The 21,228-nt window shown below is 48.1% G+C and overlaps 2 protein-coding genes across 3 annotated transcripts in view; one reads left to right on the top strand and one right to left on the bottom strand.

Moving 5' to 3' along the window:
- The first annotated feature begins 904 nt into the window (after positions 1–904).
- Positions 905–10,284, top strand: Tldc2 (TBC/LysM-associated domain containing 2). 2 transcript variants are annotated; one of them, XM_038332141.1, is made up of 6 exons: positions 905–937; positions 2,129–2,293; positions 2,768–2,920; positions 5,491–5,586; positions 9,151–9,224; positions 10,149–10,284. In XM_038332141.1, the coding sequence occupies exons 1-6, from the start codon at positions 905–907 to the stop codon at positions 10,282–10,284; spliced, it is 657 nt and encodes a 218-aa protein (XP_038188069.1). The 2 variants fall into 2 exon arrangements, with proteins under 2 accessions (XP_038188069.1, XP_038188070.1); XM_038332142.1 differs by lacking the exon at positions 5,491–5,586.
- Positions 10,285–11,622: 1,338 nt separating this feature from the next.
- The window catches only part of Samhd1 (SAM and HD domain containing deoxynucleoside triphosphate triphosphohydrolase 1), a 38,009-nt gene continuing 28,403 nt past the window's right edge, over positions 11,623–21,228 (bottom strand). The window contains exons 13-16 of the mRNA XM_038330114.1: positions 19,349–19,441; positions 17,831–17,935; positions 15,793–15,930; positions 11,623–13,270 (exon numbers count right to left, since the gene is read on the bottom strand). Coding sequence (XP_038186042.1) covers positions 13,163–13,270; positions 15,793–15,930; positions 17,831–17,935; positions 19,349–19,441 — 444 coding nt within the window. The 3' untranslated portion in view covers positions 11,623–13,162. The remainder of the gene's footprint in view (positions 13,271–15,792; positions 15,931–17,830; positions 17,936–19,348; positions 19,442–21,228) is intronic.

The following is a 21,228-nucleotide window of genomic DNA, read 5'->3' as shown; positions in this document are numbered from 1 at the left end:
AAAGGTGGAAGGCGGGTGGTGACTTCTGATAGTTTTCCTCTGGCCTCCAAACATGTGCCTTGGTTGGTTCAGGCCCACAGACACATATTTTTTTTCAAGACAGGGTCTCATTGTGTAGCCCTGGCTGACCTGAAACTCTATATGAAGACAACGCTGGCCTTGAACTCACAGAGCTCTTTCTGCCTCTGCCTCCCAAGTGCTGGCATTAAATGTGTGCACCACTGCTCCTCGCTTAATAATTTTTAAATAGGGGCTGGAGAGATGGCTCAGAGGTTAAGAGCATTGACTGCTCTTCCAGAGGTCCTGAGTTCAATTCCCAGCAACCACATGGTGGCTCACAACCATCTGTGATGGGGTCTGGTGCCCTCTTCTGGCCTGCAGGCATGCACACAGACAGAATATTGTATACATAATAAATAAATAAAATAAATAAATAGATAGATAGATAAATAGATAAATAAATAGATAGATAAATAAATGTAATTTTTAAATATTATATACTGGGAAATTGGGGCTTGGGGTGCAAATGATTTTACTCTCAGCTGCTCATGGAATTGGGGTCCTGGATCCTAGTCTGGACCACAGGTATCCAAGGAAAAAAATCAGTGTGTCTAGGCTAGACCGTTAGAGAAGAAACTGAAGTGGCCAGAATTCACAACTGGAATTTTCTGTGTACGACTCCCATGTGGTTGATGCCCATGAGGCCTTGAATGTCGAGTTGCTCACAGACCCACCCAGTGGCCATTTGGTCTGGGGCTCACAGGTGAGCAGGAGCAAAGGGCAGCTGAGTAGGCATGGAGCCAGTGGGGAGTGCCCAGGCACCTCCTCATCCCTGGCTTTGCCTTGTAGCATTTCCTCCCTCAGGGCCAAGGACCGTCCCCCTGTCCTGGGCTGTGACATGAGAATGAAAAGCCGAAGATGGCGGTACACTCAGTTGGTAAGGGCCCAGCTCGGGCTGGGGGTTCACTTGGGAACGGGGTGGAATCTCCAAGCAGGGAGGGGCACGCGCTAGGTGAAGGGGTGAAGGGGTGTGTGTGTGTGTGCGTGCATGCATGTGTGTGTTTACTTCTCTCAAGTCCTTCCTAGCTGGCTGGGGCTTTAAAACAAGGGCTGATTTAGGACCTGGAGTAACCCTAAGGTCCTGAGACACCCCCCCCCCAAAGGGGACAGACCACTCTTGTGTCCCTTTGGGGAAACTATTCCGTAGTGAAGATCTCTGCAGGTCTGAACCTGAGTAACGGAGAGGGTAAGGAGGGGGCATACTGGGTATTCCTTCCCAGATGGGTGTCTCCTTCTATGATGAACCTTATGTTATTGTGTACAGGCCTGCTCACATGTGTGAGCACACACACTCAAACACGCCATGGTAAAGTCTGGAAGCTCAGTTAAGTGAATGAGAACGACAACACTAGTATCCGTGCCCACTGAAACCCACATGTGTGTATATAACCCCAGCTCACTAGAGCGCACTGACAGTCAACATGCCGAGCTGCCCACACACGTACCTCTATTTCAAGCAACCTACAACTCCTGTGGGCGAGCACACACTCTGTGGGGAGCCAAGAGACTGCACACGTCTCTTCACTGACTGACAGTGAGCCCCAGAGCTCCCCTGTATGATATAGAAGTCAGTGGTACCTTCTCAGGGTCCAGGGAGAATTCAGAGAGACCCTCACAGCAGGCTCATCACACAGGCCCGGGCACAAAGTTCCGGACCATGGTGCCAGCGTCTGCCCTTCTTGTGATCGATTGTTTCAGCCACTACTTCACATCCAAACACACACAGCTGCAGCAGACCAGACTCCTATCTGCCCTTCTGCCCTCTTTCAGGCTTAGTTTGGAGCCTGGTGCGAGAGCAAACTGGCAACAGATGGTGGTGCCCATCTGAGTGGCACTGTGAGGGCCTTTGTCAGTCCCCTTCCTTCCTTAGCAGTAGCCAGTCAGGAGGAAGCAGGTTGGAAGCAGGGACAAAGTCTTGCTTGTGGTGGGTGCTTCTCCACTCTGCTGGGCGGGGCTGGCAGGGGCCTGGGCAGGGGCCTGGGCAGGGGCCAAGGCAGCCCTGGCTCTTGAGCCCAGGATCTGGTGACAGCTGGTACCCATGTGTCCCTCAATCCTTATATCTTTACAGCCCACCCAGGTGGAGGACACCTTGTCTGGGGAGGAGGGCGAGGAGGAGGAGAAGGAGGAAGAAAAGAAAGAGGAGGAGGCAGTCCCAGCCCCGGCTCCTCAGGACCCTGTGGAGCCTCAGCTGACAGAAGCCAGCCAGGTCCTGGGCACCTCAGAGATTAGGCAGGTTCGGGCACGTTCTATGTAGTAGGACTTCAGCCCTATCCTAGCCACACCCAGGGGCGATGGAGTCACAACTACAAGGTCCCCAGCTCCAGGTCATCCTGAATCAATCATGCTTTCTCCCTGGACTTCCCTGTCCTCTCTAGTCACAACCAGTGCCACCCTTCTCACTGGGTAGAGCTGGGGAATGTAGCAGGGGTGACATGGATCCTGGGGACTAAAGCCAGAGCTGGGGTGGAGCAGACACATGGCAGAGTACCAGTGACCAAGGCAAGTTCCCCGAGGTCTGCCCTGGGTTGGAATCCTGGCTCTGCCATCGACTCTCCATCTCCCTGAACCTCAGTTTTCTCATCTATGAAATGGGAACAAAGGCTAGCTAATGGCTAAGGGGCCTCTGGACGGAGTAAAAGGCTGTGAGGTGGGAGGAGGGAGGGAAGATGGAGGCAGTCCCTTCCCTCAGCTCCAGTTCTGTCCCCAGCTCAGTCTCCACTTACCCCCAAGAGTCGCTGGTCGCCCCTGGAGTCTGGTCTTCTGCACATCAAAGGATGGCTTCAGTCTGCGGAGGCTGTACCGCCAGATGGAGGGGCACAGTGGACCAGTCCTGCTGGTGTTGAGAGACCAGGATGGGCAGGTGAGCTGGGTCGGGGCACAGGGGCCAGTGGGTACTGCCCGGGGCAGAGTGAGAAGCACAAACAGAGATGCCAGATTCTATCACCGGTCAGGAACACTGATGGTGGCACAGAGACCTGATCCACTTCAGGCCCTCATTTTCTCATTCGTGTATCTGAAGCCACTTCTGTGTGCCAGGTTAGGTGATGAGGAAGAGTGAGATCAAGCCAGAAATGATGCAGAACGCTTAGAGTTAATGGTCTAATTTCCTGTGGGGTGGGGTGGAGTGGGGAGGGTGTGAAGTGAGGGGGAGGTAGTGGGAGGCATTGAACAACCAACCACTGAGGCCATGCAAAACTGCATCCTTACGTTTGCAAGCACAAGACCATGGCTGGGCTGCTTTGATTTATTCTGTCTCACTAAAACACACACTGGCTAAGAACCCTATGTGTAGCCCAGGCTGACCTTGAACTCCAGATCCTCCTGCCTCAGTCTCCTCAGTGCTGAGTACAGGCAGATGTCACCACCTCTGGATCTTGCAAAGGTCGAAAGGTTGAGCAGACGATCTACATCTAAATGATGGAGGCATATTTTAAAAACATCCCCAGCTGATGGGGAAGCATGGACTGGAGGAAGCCAGAGGGGACGGCCAAGGCTACACACCAAATGAGGAACTTTGATAGCTCTGACTGAAGTTCACATGGCCACTCCAACAGTAGAATTTCTGGCAGGTTCTCCATGCAGAAAGTGGGAGGGACTGAGAGCTGCTTTGAAATGCTCCTCTACAGAAGGAACATACCAGAGTTGGAAGTGGTCTCAAGGGTCCCCACCTAGACAGGAGTCTGTCTGGGAAGACTTTGTGCTCGAGAGCTAAGAAACTTACCCTGTTCTGACAGAGCCTCTTCCGTGGTAGAGCACTATGTATTATAAGAAGTTTCTTCTAGCACTAGGCCTAGAGCCGCACCCCACGGCCCCCATGTAACACTGTGATGGTCCACACCCCAACCCCAGGAGCCGTCCCACAGATGTCAACCAGACACATAGCAGGCAGGTGAGATGCAAGATGCAAAACTACAGCTATAAAACGCGTGGTTTCCTCTTTAAAGCCAGAAGTGAGGCACATTCTTGAGATGATCGGGGACAAATGAAGATACAAAGACACAATAGATAATACCGGGATTATAGTCCATTCTCTTAGGTGTGATAATGGCACTGGGGTTATATGAGAGTCAGCCCCTTTCTTGGGAGCTGGTGCATTAGGAACGAAGGGTCATGGTATTACAGTCAAGTGGGCCTGAGAAACTAAAGCCAGTATGGGAACTAGAGCAAATTCCCTGTTTGTTCAAAGTCTGAAGGAATCTGTACTTGTTTTGAACTTTATTTTTTTAAATATTTATTTATTATGCATACAATATTCTGTCTGTGTGTAAGCCTGCAGGCCAGAGGAGGGCACCAGACCCTATTACAGATGGTTGTGAGCCACCATGTGGTTGCTGGGAATTGAACTCAGGACCTTTGGAAGAGCAGGCAATGCTCTTAACCTCTGAGCCATCTCTCCAGCCCCTTGTTTTGAACTTTAAAAGGTAGTTTTTTGGTGGTTCTGGGGTTTTCCCTTGTACCGTGCACAGGCCAGGCAGACGCTCTACCAACAGAGCCCCAGCCCTTGGCTTGTCTGTATATCTGAAGCTGGTGCAGAAAGCGAGAGGGAACAGTTTGTGTGTGGGGTGTCGGGGTTTAGGAAAGCCTGTGCATCAGCACTGGGCAGGTGCCAGGAGGAAGCGACAGAAGTCAGCTTGGGGAGGAAGTAGGGGGATTTGACTAAGGCTTACCTCATTTTCTTTCTGCTTGTGTGTGATTGCCAGTTCTTCGAGAAACATTGCTTGTATGAAATAAGTATATTTGGGGTGGTAATGGTTCGGTCAGGAAAGTATTTGCCAGGCAAGCCTGAGGACCTGAGTTCAATTCCCAGCCATCATGTAAAAAGCCAGGTGTGGCAGGATATGCTTGTAACCCCAGCACTAAGAGGTAGACACAGAGGACCCTGGCGCTTGCTGGACTGCCAGTCTCAATGGTCAGTTCCAGATGTAGTGAAAGCCTGTTTCGAAAATTAACGTGGGAGGCAACAGAGGAGGATAGTCCATATCAGCCGTTGGCTTCCATATGCATAGGAACGTGTCTGTGTGTGTGTGTACACCTATGCACACAAATGAACATAGTCACATTCATACAACATGGAAATACTTTCTTAAAGGGTAAACTGGACATGGTACATGCCTGTAAAGGCTCTCATGGGGTTAAGTTCTAGGTCAGACTTGGTTATACAACAGGACCCTGAAGAGGAAAAGATAGACAGACAGACAGACACACATGGCGGGGTAACAAAGAGTCAGGACAACTCAGAGGAGGCCACTAGCAAGAATTCTTCCTGTGGAGTGTGGGAAAGACAGCAGCTGGTGGCCTTGGAGATGCCCTATCCCCAGCTTTCCACTCAGCTCCCCCTGGAGTCCTGGAGACTGGGGGTGCATTTTCAAGCCCTGTGAAGGTGGCTGGTGGACACCCAGTTCCTTTCTTGTGCTTTTCTCTGCTTTCCAGATGTTTGGTGCCTTCTCCTCCTCAGCTATCCGACTCAGCAAAGGCTTCTATGGTACTGGCGAGACATTTCTCTTCTCCTTCGCCCCACAGCTAAAGGTGAGGTTCCCACATCTTGTCACGAAGGAAGGCTACAACAGGTCACAGCTCTGCGGATCCCAGTGGCCCCCAGCTTCAGTCCCCGTGCAGGGTTGTCTCCTGTCCACTCCTCCGCAGGGCAACGGTGGGCATGGAAGTGTCCTTAGCTGCCCATCGAGATCTCCAGGAGTCATGAGCTGAGTGAGGGAGGCTAGAGAGGACAAGACGGGTTTGAGTGCAGGTAGGACCTGAGGTGTGGGAGGAGGGGGATGCATCCAGTGGCTTCTCGTGAGGTCTGCACATGAAGGCTGGAGGAGAGAGGAGTTACACAGCCTGTGTGTGGGGGAAGGGGAGCCCCAGAGAGCATGCCAGTCTGGCAGTGGCAGGAAGAGGCCATCTCTGCCTGTCTTTTTCTCAGGAGGGCAAGGCTCTCCCTTGGCCAGGCTGCTACCAGAGCAGCCAGTGTTCTCAGACCCAGCTCTTGGCAGGCCCCATTCACAGGAAACAATGAGAAAGGGGTAGGACGGAGCAAAAATACCAAATGGACCACAGAGCCTAGAGCGGGCTGGAGGCCAGCGAAGCCAGAGGGAATGAAGGGTGAGCAAAGGCGGAGTCATGGAGGAGGGGTCTCCATGAGGTCAAACACTTGGAACAGTGACAGCAGCTGAACAATGTGTAGGACAATAGGAAGGAGTGGGTAGAGGGAGAGGACCATCTGAAATGAACTGGAGGGGCTCCTTGCACTCCTTGCTAGGGACAAGTGCCAGATGTGACCATGAAGACAGGGGCTGGAGACTGCAACTGGGGAGGAATGGGGAGGAGGAGACAGATGGATGGATGGACCATGAAGTTCTCTAGGGAACTGGGAAAGAATGGGGAGAGTGATTCAGTGCTTGGGTCCCCATATGATCAGTGACAGGCACAGGTGTCTGGAACCTCAGAGGGCACAAGCCACTGGAGAGCTGGGGCTTTTGGAGGTGGGAGACAGAGTCCTAAGCTTCTTCCATATAAACCTTTTCTGTCATTGGGTTGCTGACTGACTGAAGCTGCCGAGTGTTGCACGACAGGCAGAGCCCACAACCTTTACCATAAGTAGACATGAGAGTAACTCACGGGTCTGCATTTACCACCTCACAAAATGGCACATTCAGTCACAGAAAAAAAATCCACGGGTGACTGGGTGGTGGTGCACACCTTTATCCCAGAACTCAGGAAGCAGAGGCAGATGGATCTCCGTGAGTTCAAGGCCAGCGTGGTCTACAGAGTGAGTCCCAGGACAGTCAGGGTTACATGGAGAAACACTGTCGGGGGAACAAATCCCACATGGGTCCACTGTTATCATTGTCCCATCTTACAGATGAGGGAGCTGAGGCACAGAGAGATTGAGTAACCTGCCTAACTCAGTCTGTGGTGAAGGGAGATGTGGACCCCAGACCCAGTGTCTGAATTCACGCAGGGCACTCTGGAGACAGAGGATGGGGGTACACATGTAGGAATCACAGAGGTGGACAGGGTCAGAGTGTGAGGCAGACCATGTATTTCCTTAGTGTGTCCCTGAGAACTGTTTGTTCACACTTTGTTTGGTGGATGGAGAACTAGTTCTGGGTGTTTTTGTTTGCTTTTAGAGGTCTCCCCTCCAGTGCACAGACACCCGCAAATACATTCTGCCACACAGTCACCAAGATGGTCACAGGACTGTGGATGGCCTTGCTAGTGACAAAAAGCACTTGCTCTCTTGCTCAGACTCCATCAACTGTAGCCAACTCCCCTTCTTGGGAGAGAAGCAAAGGGGTCAGTGATGCCGGGTCACCAAGACTGCAGGCTGATCCTCACCACCTTCCTGTGGCACATACTAGAACCCCAAAGCTCTGATTATTCTTCTTGTGCCAACAGCTCCTGTTGGAGCCTCCTGCTATTTCCTGTCATCCGAGCTGGGGATTCGGGTATCTTTGATGACTACCCTTGTTTCTTCTGTGGCTCTTCTCAGGCCATCCACATACTGGTGGCTCTTCTCCAACATCTTTCTAATATTGGTTATTTTTCCTACCACTTTCCCCCAGGAGTGCTGGCCTAAGCTGGAAGGCAAAAAAAAAAAAAAAAAAAAAAAAAAAAAAAAAAAAAAAAAAACCCAACAACAACAACCCTGTCTCAGGGCCTTTGCATATGTTATTCTACTCAGCACAGCCTCCCACCGAATCATCAGGACCGCCTGTCTGTGGCCATCACAGGGACTGACCACTTTAAATGACCATTCCCCGAAAACTTCTTTGTCTCTCTGCACAGTGCTTCTCTCGCTAGTGTTTCTAATACGCCACTTCTCTCATTTATCTGTCTCCTTCTGAAATGTTGTATGAGGCAGATGTTTTGTTCATTATGTCTGCTGTTCTACCCAATGCCTAACAGTGCCTGTTGTGTAAGTGCTGAAACCCATTATTTTCAAGGGATCACCGTCACCCCAGCCTCTTAGAATCCCATACATTGAAAACCTTAATCATTGTCTGTGCCTGGCCTGGTGCCTTTCGCGATTTCCCAGTGCTTGTACTGCTGTCCAAGCAACACAGCCAACGCTGTCTTAGTGTCTTCTGCAGCAATGCTTATCGATCTTGCTCTTTTAAATTAGGACGCGTCCTTGGAGAAAGCAGAGAAAGTGTTGGGAGCCTGTCTTCTCTGGTCACTTGTTCACTTTATCTCATTCCTTCCCAGCTTGGTCCTTTATCTTTCTATTCTTGGGGGCTTTGGGGGTTGCTCCTAGCTTTTGAGGCTTCTAATTACAGGAAGCAATATACTATACTTTTGGGGCCCTTTAGAAGCCTTTTTATCACCTAATTTGGCTCTTGAATATTCACTCGTTTATTTCAGGAGTCTATCAGGGCAACTGGGCAGTTCCCTGAGAATTTACATTATAGGGGGTGGATAGGGGTAAGTCTCCTACGGGAGTGGAGCTGTCTCAGACGGGGTAGATGCCAAGGAAGATCAAACAGGGGCTCTCTGTGATGACATTCACACTGCAGGGCAAGAACTGACCCTTGAGGACGGGGTTGTGGGGAGCTGTGGCAGAGGGGTCTGAGAGTAGGAAGGCCCTAAGGCAGGAGCGCCTTCGCACTCTGGTGAACAGAAAAGTCAGCGTGGTTCAGGTGTGGTCTGTAAGAGAAGAGGGTACGGAGAAAGGAAGGTAGAAGACTCACAGTGTGATTTAGGTTTGGGATGGGCCATTCAGGTCACTATGGAGAGGACTGGGGGCAGTATATGGTGTGAGACAAGACCAACAGGAGGCTGCGACCCAGAGGGTTGGACAGAGAAGTCACAGGAGGTCACGGTGAGTCTTACTGACCTGCAGGTCATGAGATAGGTTGGCTGGGAGGCAGTTCCACCCCAACTCCAGGCCTGGCCTTTCTTTTTCTCTTTCCATCTTTAAAAGCAGGAAGCCTCATAGATTTTTTTTTTCCTAGCATGAAGGAGCTGCTAGGATGTGGAGGATTCAAGACAGAGGGCATAAGGAAACCTGCACAATACTGCCACCACGTGGCTTGGAGTCAGACTGCAAGGACAACACTCAAAAGTGACCAACCTTTCTTTTTCACCCAGGTCTTTAAGTGGACAGGAAGTAACTCTTTCTTCGTGAAGGGAGACCTGGACTCACTGATGATGGGCAGTGGAAGGTGTGTGTCTCTGTCACCCTACATCTTGGGGTGGCCTGTTTTCCTCTCCTTAGGGTGCTGCGGGTGGAGCAAGCAGGCTGAGTCTTTCAGGCCGACTTCAGTGCCCTATAGTGTCAGGCAGTTGGCCCACCCTCCTCTAAGTCAAGCGAAAAGCGTGGACCAACTGGTCAGTGCCATCTTACCCTGAACCGACTCTGGGAATGTCCACATGGATGAAGTTGTAGCATGAGATGGGAAAGCCCCAGATTTCTGAGTCCCACGGGACATGGCTTGTTAGAAGACGTGCATCTAGCTAATACAGCCTGTATGTCTGTGGGCACGAGCGGGAGCGAGTTAGGAACAAACAGAGGGCAGCTTCACCCTGCTGTGACCTTCACACTGAAGCACACTAAGGTGCACCCGGATTAAAGCATTCCTCAGCACAGCTCCAAGGAGAGGCAGCGGGGCACAGCAGCCATTGTTGATTCCTAATCCACTTCCTGCTTCCAGCCTAGGTTTTCTGTCAAATTTAAGGATTAGAATGCTCCAAAACAGGGTTGAGGTGATGACTGTATCACTGTCTATAGTTATTAAAATCAATGGATTGTTTAAAAAATGCTCTGGATGCAAGAGCACAACACGAGGAGACCCCAACCCTGGATAAATTCATATAGGGATGAGAACAGCTATGATGGGGATACACTGGTAATGTGGCTGACGATGGCAGTCATAGGCTACACCTGTGCCCAGAGTTCCTTTTCTGGTGTGCGCATGTGCATAGGTGTGTTCCATGGTCCACCTGCCTTTATTCTCCCTGTACTGGGGCTGCGGGTGGAATGTGACCTGCCTAGCCTTTTACGTTGGTGCTGGAGGCAGCTTCATGCTTATGCAGCAGACAATGTACCAACTGAGCCATCTCTACGTCCCATTTCCTCTTCTCTTTAGTGGCCAGTTTGGGCTGTGGCTGGATGGAGACTTGTACCGGGGAGGAAGTTACCCCTGTGCCACCTTCAACAATGAAGTGCTGGCCCGGCAGGAGCAATTTTGCATCAAGGAGCTGGAGGCCTGGGTTCTGAGCTGACACCTCCCAGGATCAGAGATGCTCAGGTCACTTTTGGATGCTGCCCAGGTCTTCCTCACACAGGGCAGCCATTCTGCCTGACTCAGGATGGCGAAGAACCCTCATGCGGACTGTGGTTCTCAGCCAGCCTTCTTATGGCCTGAAAACCCAGGGCAGGAACAGAAGCAGCCGCTGTTCTTCAGCAGAGCTGACTGTGAAAGTGTGAAAGACACTCTTGCTGAAGACGCACGACATCTGTCTTTATAGGATTTGACAATTTCTAGAGAACTCAGAAGACCAAAAAACAAACAAAAAAAACCCATACAAAACAAAACAAAAAAACTGCACCGCCACATTTCCGTATCCTTCCAAACAAGTCAGGTGTGTACACACTGTGCGTGCACACACACAGCACACACATTTCTATTTTGTATGTTTCAGAGATTCCTTTTGCTTGAAGAATGCTGTCAAGCCTCAGAAACCTGGGCTCAGCCACTGGAAACTAATAAAGCATAGAAGTGCCCATCCTTTTACTCCTTGCCTTGCTGTTTCTTCCAGAAACCACCAATGGGTCAGGTGCCCACACATCTGTTACTTGATTTCATGGGAGAGAGATAAAAGCTACAAATGAACAATATGTATATCTGAGCAAAGACGCTGAACCTTTGCAGACCCCAGGGGCTCGGGGAGGAAAGAGGTCATTTTCAGACACAGCCTTGTGAACTAGAGTCCCACCATCCAGTCCCCTGCAGAGAAACCTCCCGCTAGAAGGGAGCAAACTATATCTTGCTCTTATTTTGTGAGGAAAATCAAGTACTTGGGCCCTTGTCAATACCACTGTGTGCAGACCCAACACCGTGGTATGACACCATGAAGCGTCTTTGCGCAGGACGCCAGACCAGGCACACAGTTGTAAGGAGACGGCAGTTAAGGAGCATGCCTCTAGTTTCAAGATAGAAACTCACGACACACACTCACGACAGCTTCACTGCGGCGGTTCCCCTCACCCAGCTGAAGTCACCATCACTCAACCTGTGGTCCTATTTACAGCAAGCGGACAGTTCAGTAACTTAGAGGCCAAGCCGTTAAAAATCTCCATTTTTATGCAGTCTTGAAAACAGGTACTCAACAATGAAAACAGCTTCAAAGGCATAAAATGTAGTTGTTTTGTGCATAAAAGGGGCGTGTTGTTTTCCGGATATCACAGTACAAAATTAGGTATAAAATGCCAGAATAAAGCACAAGGATTTAAAAATAAGACTGGCAAAAATAAAGCAATAGTAGCAGAAAAATATACCATTCTTAACATTGAGTCTGGGCACATGGAGGCAGAACCTCTGGCCATCTCAGAGAGGCATGTAGCTAGCACCTCCCTTGTGTGTTTATGAGCTCACAGAGGCAGATACACCAAATACTCTTTCACCTATGAGTGAACAAAATAGAACCTGGCTACCCAGAGGGGAGAGGTGGCACAGTAACCTGTCGGTGTATTCAAGCTGCCTGCTGCCAGGGCTGCCTCCTCACTTAGGGGAATATCAAGACTAAGATGTCATCTGCAGCTCCTGCCTCGGTCCCTATCACACATATCTCCAGCCCTTCTGGTTACCACCCCCTTCGACTCCAACTAGACTTGGTTCTTGGTGAAGCAGTGCACAGCGCAGGTGAGGGGAGCAGCAAGGGTGTCTGCACAACCCCAATGGCTCTGCACTGTTAGGAACAGCAAGCTACATGGGGAAACCCGAGCCATGTAGACCACTAGGCTCACAAATATAGTCCGGAATATTCTGAAACCCGTAAACACAACGAAGCAGCGGTGGTGAAATTCCAAGTGAGGGCAGTCAGGACGGTGTCTGTGGCGTTCTCTGAATAGCTGAGCAGTCCAACTCAGAAGAGGTGGAAGAAAGTTTGTCCCCGGCCTGCTGTGGTGAGTTCTTTGGGGCTGGAGTGGTTTCAAGTACAAAGGAGTTGATCTTGTCTGGAGCCACATCAGACTCGGGGAGCAATCTGGTGTGAGGTACCCTTCAACCCTAGCACCTCCTATAGCAGGCAGGGATAGACTAGGAGATGGGGCAGAGTGGCGGGTCAGTGGTAGTGGACTTGCCTGGCATGCCTTAGCTCCTCTTAACAAAGCTGTCCCAGATGCTCCTCCGGCCTAGCATTTAGCAGGGATGGAAGGGGACGGTGGCTTTCTCTCCTGGAAGGAGCAGGGTTAGGGGTGCCTCCCAGAGGGTCTAAGATTTTGTTTATTTCAACTTTGAATTCCAATTTGTGCCCTTGTCTCAATTTATAAATTAAAAACAAAAGGCAATCATTTGTCCTAAGAGTTCAGAATAGATGGGAGCGTTATCCTGAGAAAACAGGTAGCTAAAGGAGAAAGGCTTCAATAATGCTAAAAACACACAAGCTAATGCTTTTCATAGTAGATGTCTTAGTCATTGTTCTATTGCTGTTAAGAGATGCCATGACCAAGGCAACTCTTATAAAAGAAAGCAGCTAATGGGAGCTTGCTTACAGTTTTAGAAGCTTAGTCCACTATCATCATCGTGGGGAGTATGGCAGCAGCTGAGAGCTACATCCTGACCCACAGGCAGAGAGACTGGACCTGGCATGGGCTTTTGAACACTCAAAGGCCACCCCTCTTGATCCTTCTAATCCTTTCAAACTGTTCTACTCCCTGGTGACTAAGCATTCAATTATGAGAGACTATGGAGGCCGTTCTCATTCAAACCTCCACAGTAAGCACAGCAAACTTATGCTAATATTACCATTTTTCGTTTTGAAAAAAACAAAATGACTTACCCTTCAGCATGTGTGTACACTCAAAACACTAAATAAAAATCACTAGCTAGCTTAATTGTGGAGAGAGAAGAGGTTTGCATAAAGAACTGATTAAAGGCATTCAGTTAAAATTTAGTTGTACTCTGACTTTGGATGCTTCTTGGTGGCAACCTGGATCATCCTTCTGCCATTTCAGAGGAGTTATAAGTGGGGCCATGATGTCACCATCCTATTAAAGAGAGAGAGGAAATCAGGGTACAGAGAAAAGCCAGCTCCCATCACTGTAGTTTGGGGTGAACCTCAGGCACACATAACCTTGCCCTGCACATAGATTTCTAGAGAAATCCAAAGTTGTATGTACTCTGTGAGAACACCACAGCCCTAAGCAAATAAAGGTCTTCACGGGAGAACGGCTGAGACGCGGCACACTGCTGCTCAGAACTGGCAGAGTTCGTACACCTACACGGGACTCTTGGAGAAACAGAAGCTACACTGGATTCTTGCTTCTCTTTTCCCCACTCTCCAACAAAACAAATAAAATAACGACCCAGGTCTGCAAACAGGGGTGACAGCTGGGACACTGGGACCATGACTACTTGCTGAGTCTGAATCTTTCTCTTTAAATAAACCTCTTAACTTTGGCCCTATCAATATAGGCTCCAGTCAAATGCACCACCCTTCCACCAAGGGGGAGGCTACCTCAGATGAACGCAAGGGCCCAACAGGAGGCCGCGAGGCTCCAACCCGCCTGCCTCCTGGAACAAAGGTCTTTGCCCATTTACTCTCAGGTACTTATCACCTCTTCGTGCTCCACTCAGACATGGCAGCTGCCCTTCTCAGAGGCCTTGGCTAGCCCTTGTGCCCAGTGGTGAGGAGGTGAGGAGGGCAGAAAAGCCTGGGTATTCCCCCTGGCGTGGGTTTCAGGGGCCGTGATCATTCTATGGTTCCAGCTCCAGACCTCTCCAAGAAGGCAGTGACATCATCCGGGCATTGTCTCGCTGTCTGCCATTTGTTCATTTAGCTCTACCAAACCTTTGGAAACCTCCCATTGCTAAATGTCTTCCGCTGAACACACTGGATCTGGCTAGACAGAGCTTTTGTGAGCTGCTACTGCTCATCTCCAAAGCAGCAGTATTTGTAAAATCCCTATTTCCATCACACTTCCTTCTGCTTCCAACTCTAGCAAATACTAAAAATGCACATTTAAAAGATTTCACTTGCTGGGAGGTGGTGGCACACACCTTTAATCCCAGCACTCAGGAGGCAGGTGGACCTCTGTGAGTTCGAGGCCAGCCTGGTCTACAAGAGCTAGTTCCAGGACAGGCACCAAAGCTACAGAGAAACCCTGTCTTGAGAAACCAAACCCCCCCCCCCCCCCAAAAAAGATTTCATTCAATGGCTCCAGAAAGATTTCATCCCTTGCACATGGGATGGCAGAAAATACCTCACGCTCAACAATGCTCCTGAAAGGCCTCGTGTTCTCTGCGACCTTTCAGCTATTCCCATGTTGCTTCTGTTTCAACGCCTCCCTAACATCAGCCTCTGCTGCCAGCACTGAAAGAGCCGCTGAGTTTTCTCCTCCTTTGGGGTTGGCATGCAAGCTTTCCTGAGGCAGGCTTTTCTCATCTAACCAAGTCTGGCTAGATCTGCTTTTGCACCCCAAAACACTCAATATGCTACACACTGCTGTTTACTTTTGTGTTTGTGGGCCACACCTAGAGACGCAGAGTACTAAGGAACTATGTCTGTCTTAGAGACTGCTTCATCCTGGTACTGAACACAGGGCTTGACAAGAAACAAACCAAGCAAACTCATCTGACAAGTTAATATACCTAGGTTTAAGGTACTTAACACACACGCTGGTGTTTTTATTTCCCGTCTCCTTAAAAAAAAAAAAGTGTGTGTGGTATGCGTATATGTGTGTGGTACATGTGTATGTGTGTTATCTGTAATATATGTGTATCGTGTATATGTATCATGTATATACATGCATGGTGTGTGTGTGTACTGTATAGGTCTGTGTATGCATGTGTATTGTGTGTTTGCAGGTGATCTTGACTATGAGGCACATGTGGAAGCCAGAGGGTAACATTGGTGCCTTCTTCAATCACTTCTCCACCCCTTTTTCCCCCACATTTTTTTTGTTTTGTTTTGTTTTTTGAGACAGGGTTTCTCTGTGGCTTTGGAGCCTGTCCTGGAACTAGCTCTTGTAGACCAGGCTGGTCTCGAACTCACAGAGATCTGCCTGCCTCTGCCTCCTGAGTGCTGGGATTAAAGGCGTGCGCCACCACTGCCCGGCTTTCCCCCACATTTTTTATTTTATGTGTATGCATGCATATCTATGCACCACTTGCATATCTGGTACCCACGGAGACCAGAAGAGGGCATCAGATCTTTTGGAACTGCGTGCTGGGAATTGAGCCCAGGTCTTCTGGAAGAGTGGCCAGTGCTCTTAACTGCTGAGCCATCTCTCTAGCCCTATATTGCTACAATTTAAATGAGAACCTCTCAGTGATTAAAAGGATCACTTTTGGATTTTCCCTAAAAATCAAAAAATATGCCAGGTCCCTATGCAGCTGTGTATCTGTACTTCCCAAACTTGGGAGGTGAAGAAGGAGGATCAGGAATTCGAGGTCATTCTCAGCCATATAGCAAATCTGAGACCAACCCGAACTATATAGGACCTGTCTCACCCCAGCTCCCAGATTCCTTTCTTTTTTAATGTTCAAGGGTATGAATAGAGTCACTCACCTGTGGTTTGGTGAAGTCTCTGTCCGCACACCATTGAATGAAATGCTGCCGAGCAGCATATAGGCTCTTTCTGTCTTTCTTCTTACAGTATACTCGAATGCGCTGCTCTGCAAATTTCTGTGGCAGAAGCTGTGACACCTTTTTTACACACACACACACACACACACACACACACACACACACACACACACAAAAAGAGATCTTGCTTGAGTTCACACTTCCAAAACCAGCTGCCTCCCAGGGTCTGGGGTACCATTCTTAATGTTGAGTTAAAGTACTGCATTGATTTTCTATTTTATCCCAATTATCATTCAAAGGGGAAATGATTATTTCCTGCAAAGTGCCTCAGAATTTTATGCTAATTAGTAAGACTGACAGGACATAACTGTGCAGAGAGCACAGACTCCCATCTAAGATGTGCAGATAGGCATACTGGGCTTGTATCACCTCAGCCGCCTGGCCCAGGAGACTTTGTAACCAGAGCTTCAAACCAAACACTGCACTGAGCTCCAGCTCTAGCTGTTTCTACCCCGCCTTCCTATTTTGAGACAAGGTCTCATTAGGTTGCCCAGGCTGTCCCTGAACTCACTTCCTAGTACTGGCAGGTCTTGAACCTGTGATCCTGTAGTTTCAGGCTTTTGGGACTAAAGGCTTATACTACTACATCCAGATATCCATGTATCTATTTATATATATATTTCCTTACTTTCTTTTTTTTTTTGAGAAAGGATCTTACTATAATTACTCTGGGTGGCCTGGAACTCACTATATAGACCAGGCTGCCTCAGACTCATAAAGGTTCACCTGATTCTGCCTCTGCCTCTGGAATGCTGGGATTAAAGGTGTGTGCCACTGTGCCCAGTGAGATATATCTTAAATTGTTGTTTTGCTTTATTTTGAGACAGTCTCATGTACCCCAGGCTGGCCTTTAACTCCTGATCCGCCTGAATCTCCTATGTTTCCTAAGTGTGGGACTGCAGGTGTGCACCAGCACACCTGGCTTATGCTTTACTTTAAAAGACATTAGATTTATTAACTTCATTCCATATGTGTGTATGTTTTATCTGCTTGTATGCATACACACTATGTACATGCTAGGAATCACACTGGTGTCCTCTGCAAAAGCTACAGTGCTCTTAATCATTAAACCATCTCTCTAGCCCCGCCTTCTCTTGTTTTTTTTTTTTTTAATTTAGAAATAGATTTTTCTCTCATACAATACATCCTGACCAGTTTCCCCTCCCTCCAATCTTCCCAGTTCCCCCAACCTCCCCTTTCTCCTGGATCCACATCCCCTCCATCTCCCACCAGAAAAAAGCAGGCCTCAAAGAGACAACAACTAAACATGACAAAATAAAACAATAAAAAATAAAAAAGGCAAAAGCCCTCACACCAGAGCTGGACAAGGCCACCCAACAGGAGGAAGAGGGTTCCCAAGAGCATGTGAGTCAAAGACACACCCACTCCTCCAGTGAGGAGCCCCTTGAGAGTCAGAGGCACACCCACTCCTCCAGTGAGGAGCCCCCCCTGAGAGTCAGAGGCACACCCACTCCTACAATGAGGAGCACCCTGAGAGTCAGAGGCACACCCACTCCTACAATGAGGAGCCCCCTGAGAGTCAGAGGCACACCCACTCCTACAGTGAGAAGCCCCCTGAGAGTCAGAGGCACACCCACTCAAGCTAACAGCCATGATAGTCATACAGAGGACCTCCTGCACACCCCTTCAGGCCCCATGGCTGCTGCTTCAGTCTCTGAGTTCATATGCTTCCTGCTTAGTTGATACAGTAGGCTGTGCCTTCTTTTATTTCTTTAATAGCAGACACTGACTTTACAACCTGACTGGCAAGTAAAATATAATTTGGCTTTAATATTTGCCAAATATACACCTTAGAGTTCGAGGCCAGCCTGGTCTACAAGAGCTAGTTCCAGGACAGGCTCTAGAAACTAAAGGGAAACCCTGTCTCAAAAAAAAAAAAAAAAAAAAAAAAAAAAAAATATATACACCTTAGAGTAGAATTCTCTATTTAGCCAATTACCTGTTCTTTAGAGATCTTGACTGCTTGCCTTGTGTTATTTTTACTATAGAAGAGAACATGGTCAATTGGATTCTTGTCTTCCATCCCATAATCCATGTTGAGAACCTTAATTAAAACAATAGATAAATAAGCAATCACATAACAACCACAAGAACTGAACTCAAGATTATAAGAACAACACAAGAAATGAACGGAGGTGTAGAAGTAGGAATATTAGGAAGTTGTAACATCTGGAATAAAAATAACTCTGGTACATGACCACCCTTGGGGATTTGGTTTAGAAACTTGGGTGGAGGGGAAAGATCTACGAGTATTTAAGTATAGGGTATAAAGGAAATATCTGTTATGAAATAGACAGTAGATAATCAACTTTTGTACCCAAACTGCTTGAAACTACAGAGGACACAGCTAAAGTTGGTGACCAGGAATTCGCAGTGCAGTGATGTCTCTAACAGGATTTGCGTAGCCAGCTATAGTTAGGGAGGAGGTTAGCATCAACACATCTAGGTTACCTGGACCCTTGCCAAACAGATGCAAAGGGTAAGGGATTGACAGTAACTACAGAAATGGTGGAATTATTAATAATGATTACAAAATCTAAGTTTGACTAAAAGAGAAACACAGGTAAGATAGGCTATAGCTATAAGAAAGTGAGGAGCCAATAGGAGATCCCGATGAGCAGAGTTAGGGTCAATGAAATGAAAAGGTGAAGAGAAAAAGGCTTTGTGGACAGAAAACAAGACACCTCTGCTACTATCACATAATCTCAATATACTGGGAGAACATCACAAGGAAAATTTGAAAAGTGGCTGATAACGTTGATTTTCTAAGACTACAGCTGATTCTCATCCTTCTAGCTTTCTGTGTCTCCAAGTGTGGGTTTTTTTTTGTTTTCTTTGCATATATATTTTTAAAATTAAGTGCATGAATGTGTGTCTGTGTGTGCACAGGAAGGAATCGCAGGAGGACATTGGATCCTGGAGCTGGAGTTACAGGTGGTTTTGAGTCACTTGACAAGGGTGCTGGCAACTGACCTTCCTGGTCCTCTGGAAGAGCAGACAGTTCTTAAATGCTGAGCCATCTCTTCAGCCTCTTTGCTGTTCTGTTTGTTGAAACAGGTTCTCACTATGTAGCATTGGCCAACCTGGAGCTCACGGTATAGACCAGGCTGGCCTCAAATATGCATTTCTTCTGCCTCTACTTCCTGAGTGCTGAGATTTCAGAAGTACATCACCACCTCCTACTCTCCAAGTTTTTTATGATGAGGGAAGGTTTTTTTTTTTTTGTTTTTGTTTTTAATTTTGTTTTGCTTTGTTTTTTGAGACTGGGTCTCTCTACACAGTTCTGGTTTTCCTGGAGCTTACTATGCGGACTAGAATGGCCTTGAACTCACAGATTTGCCTGTCTCTGCCTCCTGAGTGCTGGGACTAAAGGCTACCACCCTCAGAGGGAAGGCTTTTTGGCTTTTTTTTAAACCACAATTTTTCACTTAATCTTCTCTTGGGCTCACCAACTTACATCCACTATGAAATCTTCGGCCTTCAGTTGGGCTTCCAGGTGCACATCAGGTTTGGTGTTAACAATCTCTCGGGGAAGCTGTTCGTACTCTTCCTAGAAGAGATGAGACTTCCCAGTTAGAACCCAATTTGTCCTTACGTACTTGTGCCATGGTCATGTTCCTTCGACACCAAGAAAAACAGAGATATCCCATAAAGAAAGCTCCTGGAAACAAACTGGGCAGTTTTCATTAAAAACAAACAGAAACAACCAGCACATTTTGAAAAGAATGTGGCATCCTCCATGCAGAGCTACCTCCTGCTGCTTTTGCAGCGACTGGTGTTGCCAGAGGCCCCTGTGACATTATCTCACATCTCACCAGTAAGCTGCATACAGCAGCAAGCTCATCTTTCCCAGTCCTTCTGTATTTTTGGCCACATATAATACAAATAGCACACAGAACCCATGGAGTTAATTGCTCTGATGCTGGTGAGGCTCCTGGGCAATGGCAGACTATTAGTACTTACATTTCTGGAGAGCCAAAAGTTAAAGGTCAATATGTTTCAGTTTTTAAAACTATTTATTTATATATTGGCTTCTACGTGCTCTTACATTTATGTAAAATCTTTATACATATTCTTTACAATTTATACATATATTAAATGGTTGTATCATAAACACTGTTCTATGGGATTTTATAAAAGAAAAATCAAGCAGGAGAAAATTACTTATAAAACATTAACAAAAACCCGTGATATCGAGGAACAAGAAGTTCTTCTATTTATGTTCATTGGATTTTCTCAGCTACTTATTTTTGGTTTCCTTTATTGCTGTTGGCCCAGACTTCTCATCCTCTATAATAAGATTATCAGGTCAGAAAACCAAAGTGGGGGATCAGTCTTAAGGCAACTGTGGAAGGGGACCTCCGTCTGCAGGGGCAGACGTGTGCTCTATGCTGTCAGCCCGAGGCAGATCAGGAGCCTCTGAAGGTGGGGACACAGCCACAGACCGTCCCGTTCTGCTCACCACCAGCTCTACTGCACAGCCTTCAAGCGGCCACCCACTTCAGTTCTTTAACTTTCCCATTCTCTGGGAGGGGAGCAGGTGCTGAACTCCGGTTTCTCCTTTTAAGAGAATACTGACCAGCCTGCTGCTCCAAAGCAGGAGGCCACCAGCCCTCTCTACCAGCAGCCTCTCCTCATCTGGTGGACAGCCGGGAGACCGGGAGTGGAGGGTGGGTGCTCTTGGGAAGGCTTACTGACCCTTCTCCCAGGAGCTCCTGGGCACAGGAGTCAGTGTGGAGAAATAGGTGGCTCACAACCATCTGCAATGAGATCTGGTGCCCTCTTCTGGCCTGCAAGCGTACATGCAGACAGAACACTGTGTATGTAATAAATAAATAAATCTAAAAAAACAACAACATAGTTTTGTATATTTTTATAACTCTTTCAGTCCTTTGAGGTCCCTGTCTGCCTAGAGAAGTCTGCACTATTCCACCGGCATAGCTACATTCAAGTGCTCACAGTAGGGGGAAGGCAGAGAGGGTCCCTCGACGTGCATGGAGGGTAGGCCAGCACAGGTCCCATTTGGTAGGCAGAGCGGGTGAGTAGACCCCCCACCTACCCACTGCTGCCTGCAGGGTCAGTTGTCCTGAGCTGCTCTTAAGGTCAGCATGATCTTTACAGGCCCTCCTCATTCAAGGAAAGGCAGGGAAGTTCAAGGTCAGTTTTGACTGCACTGTGTCAAGCAGCCCTGACCATCATTGTTCAAGGGTCAACTATAGATAGAGCGGGTTCTCAGAGAGGAGTGAAGCTCACACAGGTCTTATTTTGAGGGATTTCCCCTGACATTCATTGTCCAGTCTTGGATCCATCTCAAACTTGAGGTCCTGACTGAACGTG

This window comes from Arvicola amphibius, chromosome 5, assembly GCF_903992535.2.
Source record: "Arvicola amphibius chromosome 5, mArvAmp1.2, whole genome shotgun sequence".
Classification (NCBI taxonomy): domain Eukaryota; kingdom Metazoa; phylum Chordata; class Mammalia; order Rodentia; family Cricetidae; genus Arvicola; species Arvicola amphibius.
This window is presented reverse-complemented; position numbering and strand designations above follow the sequence as displayed.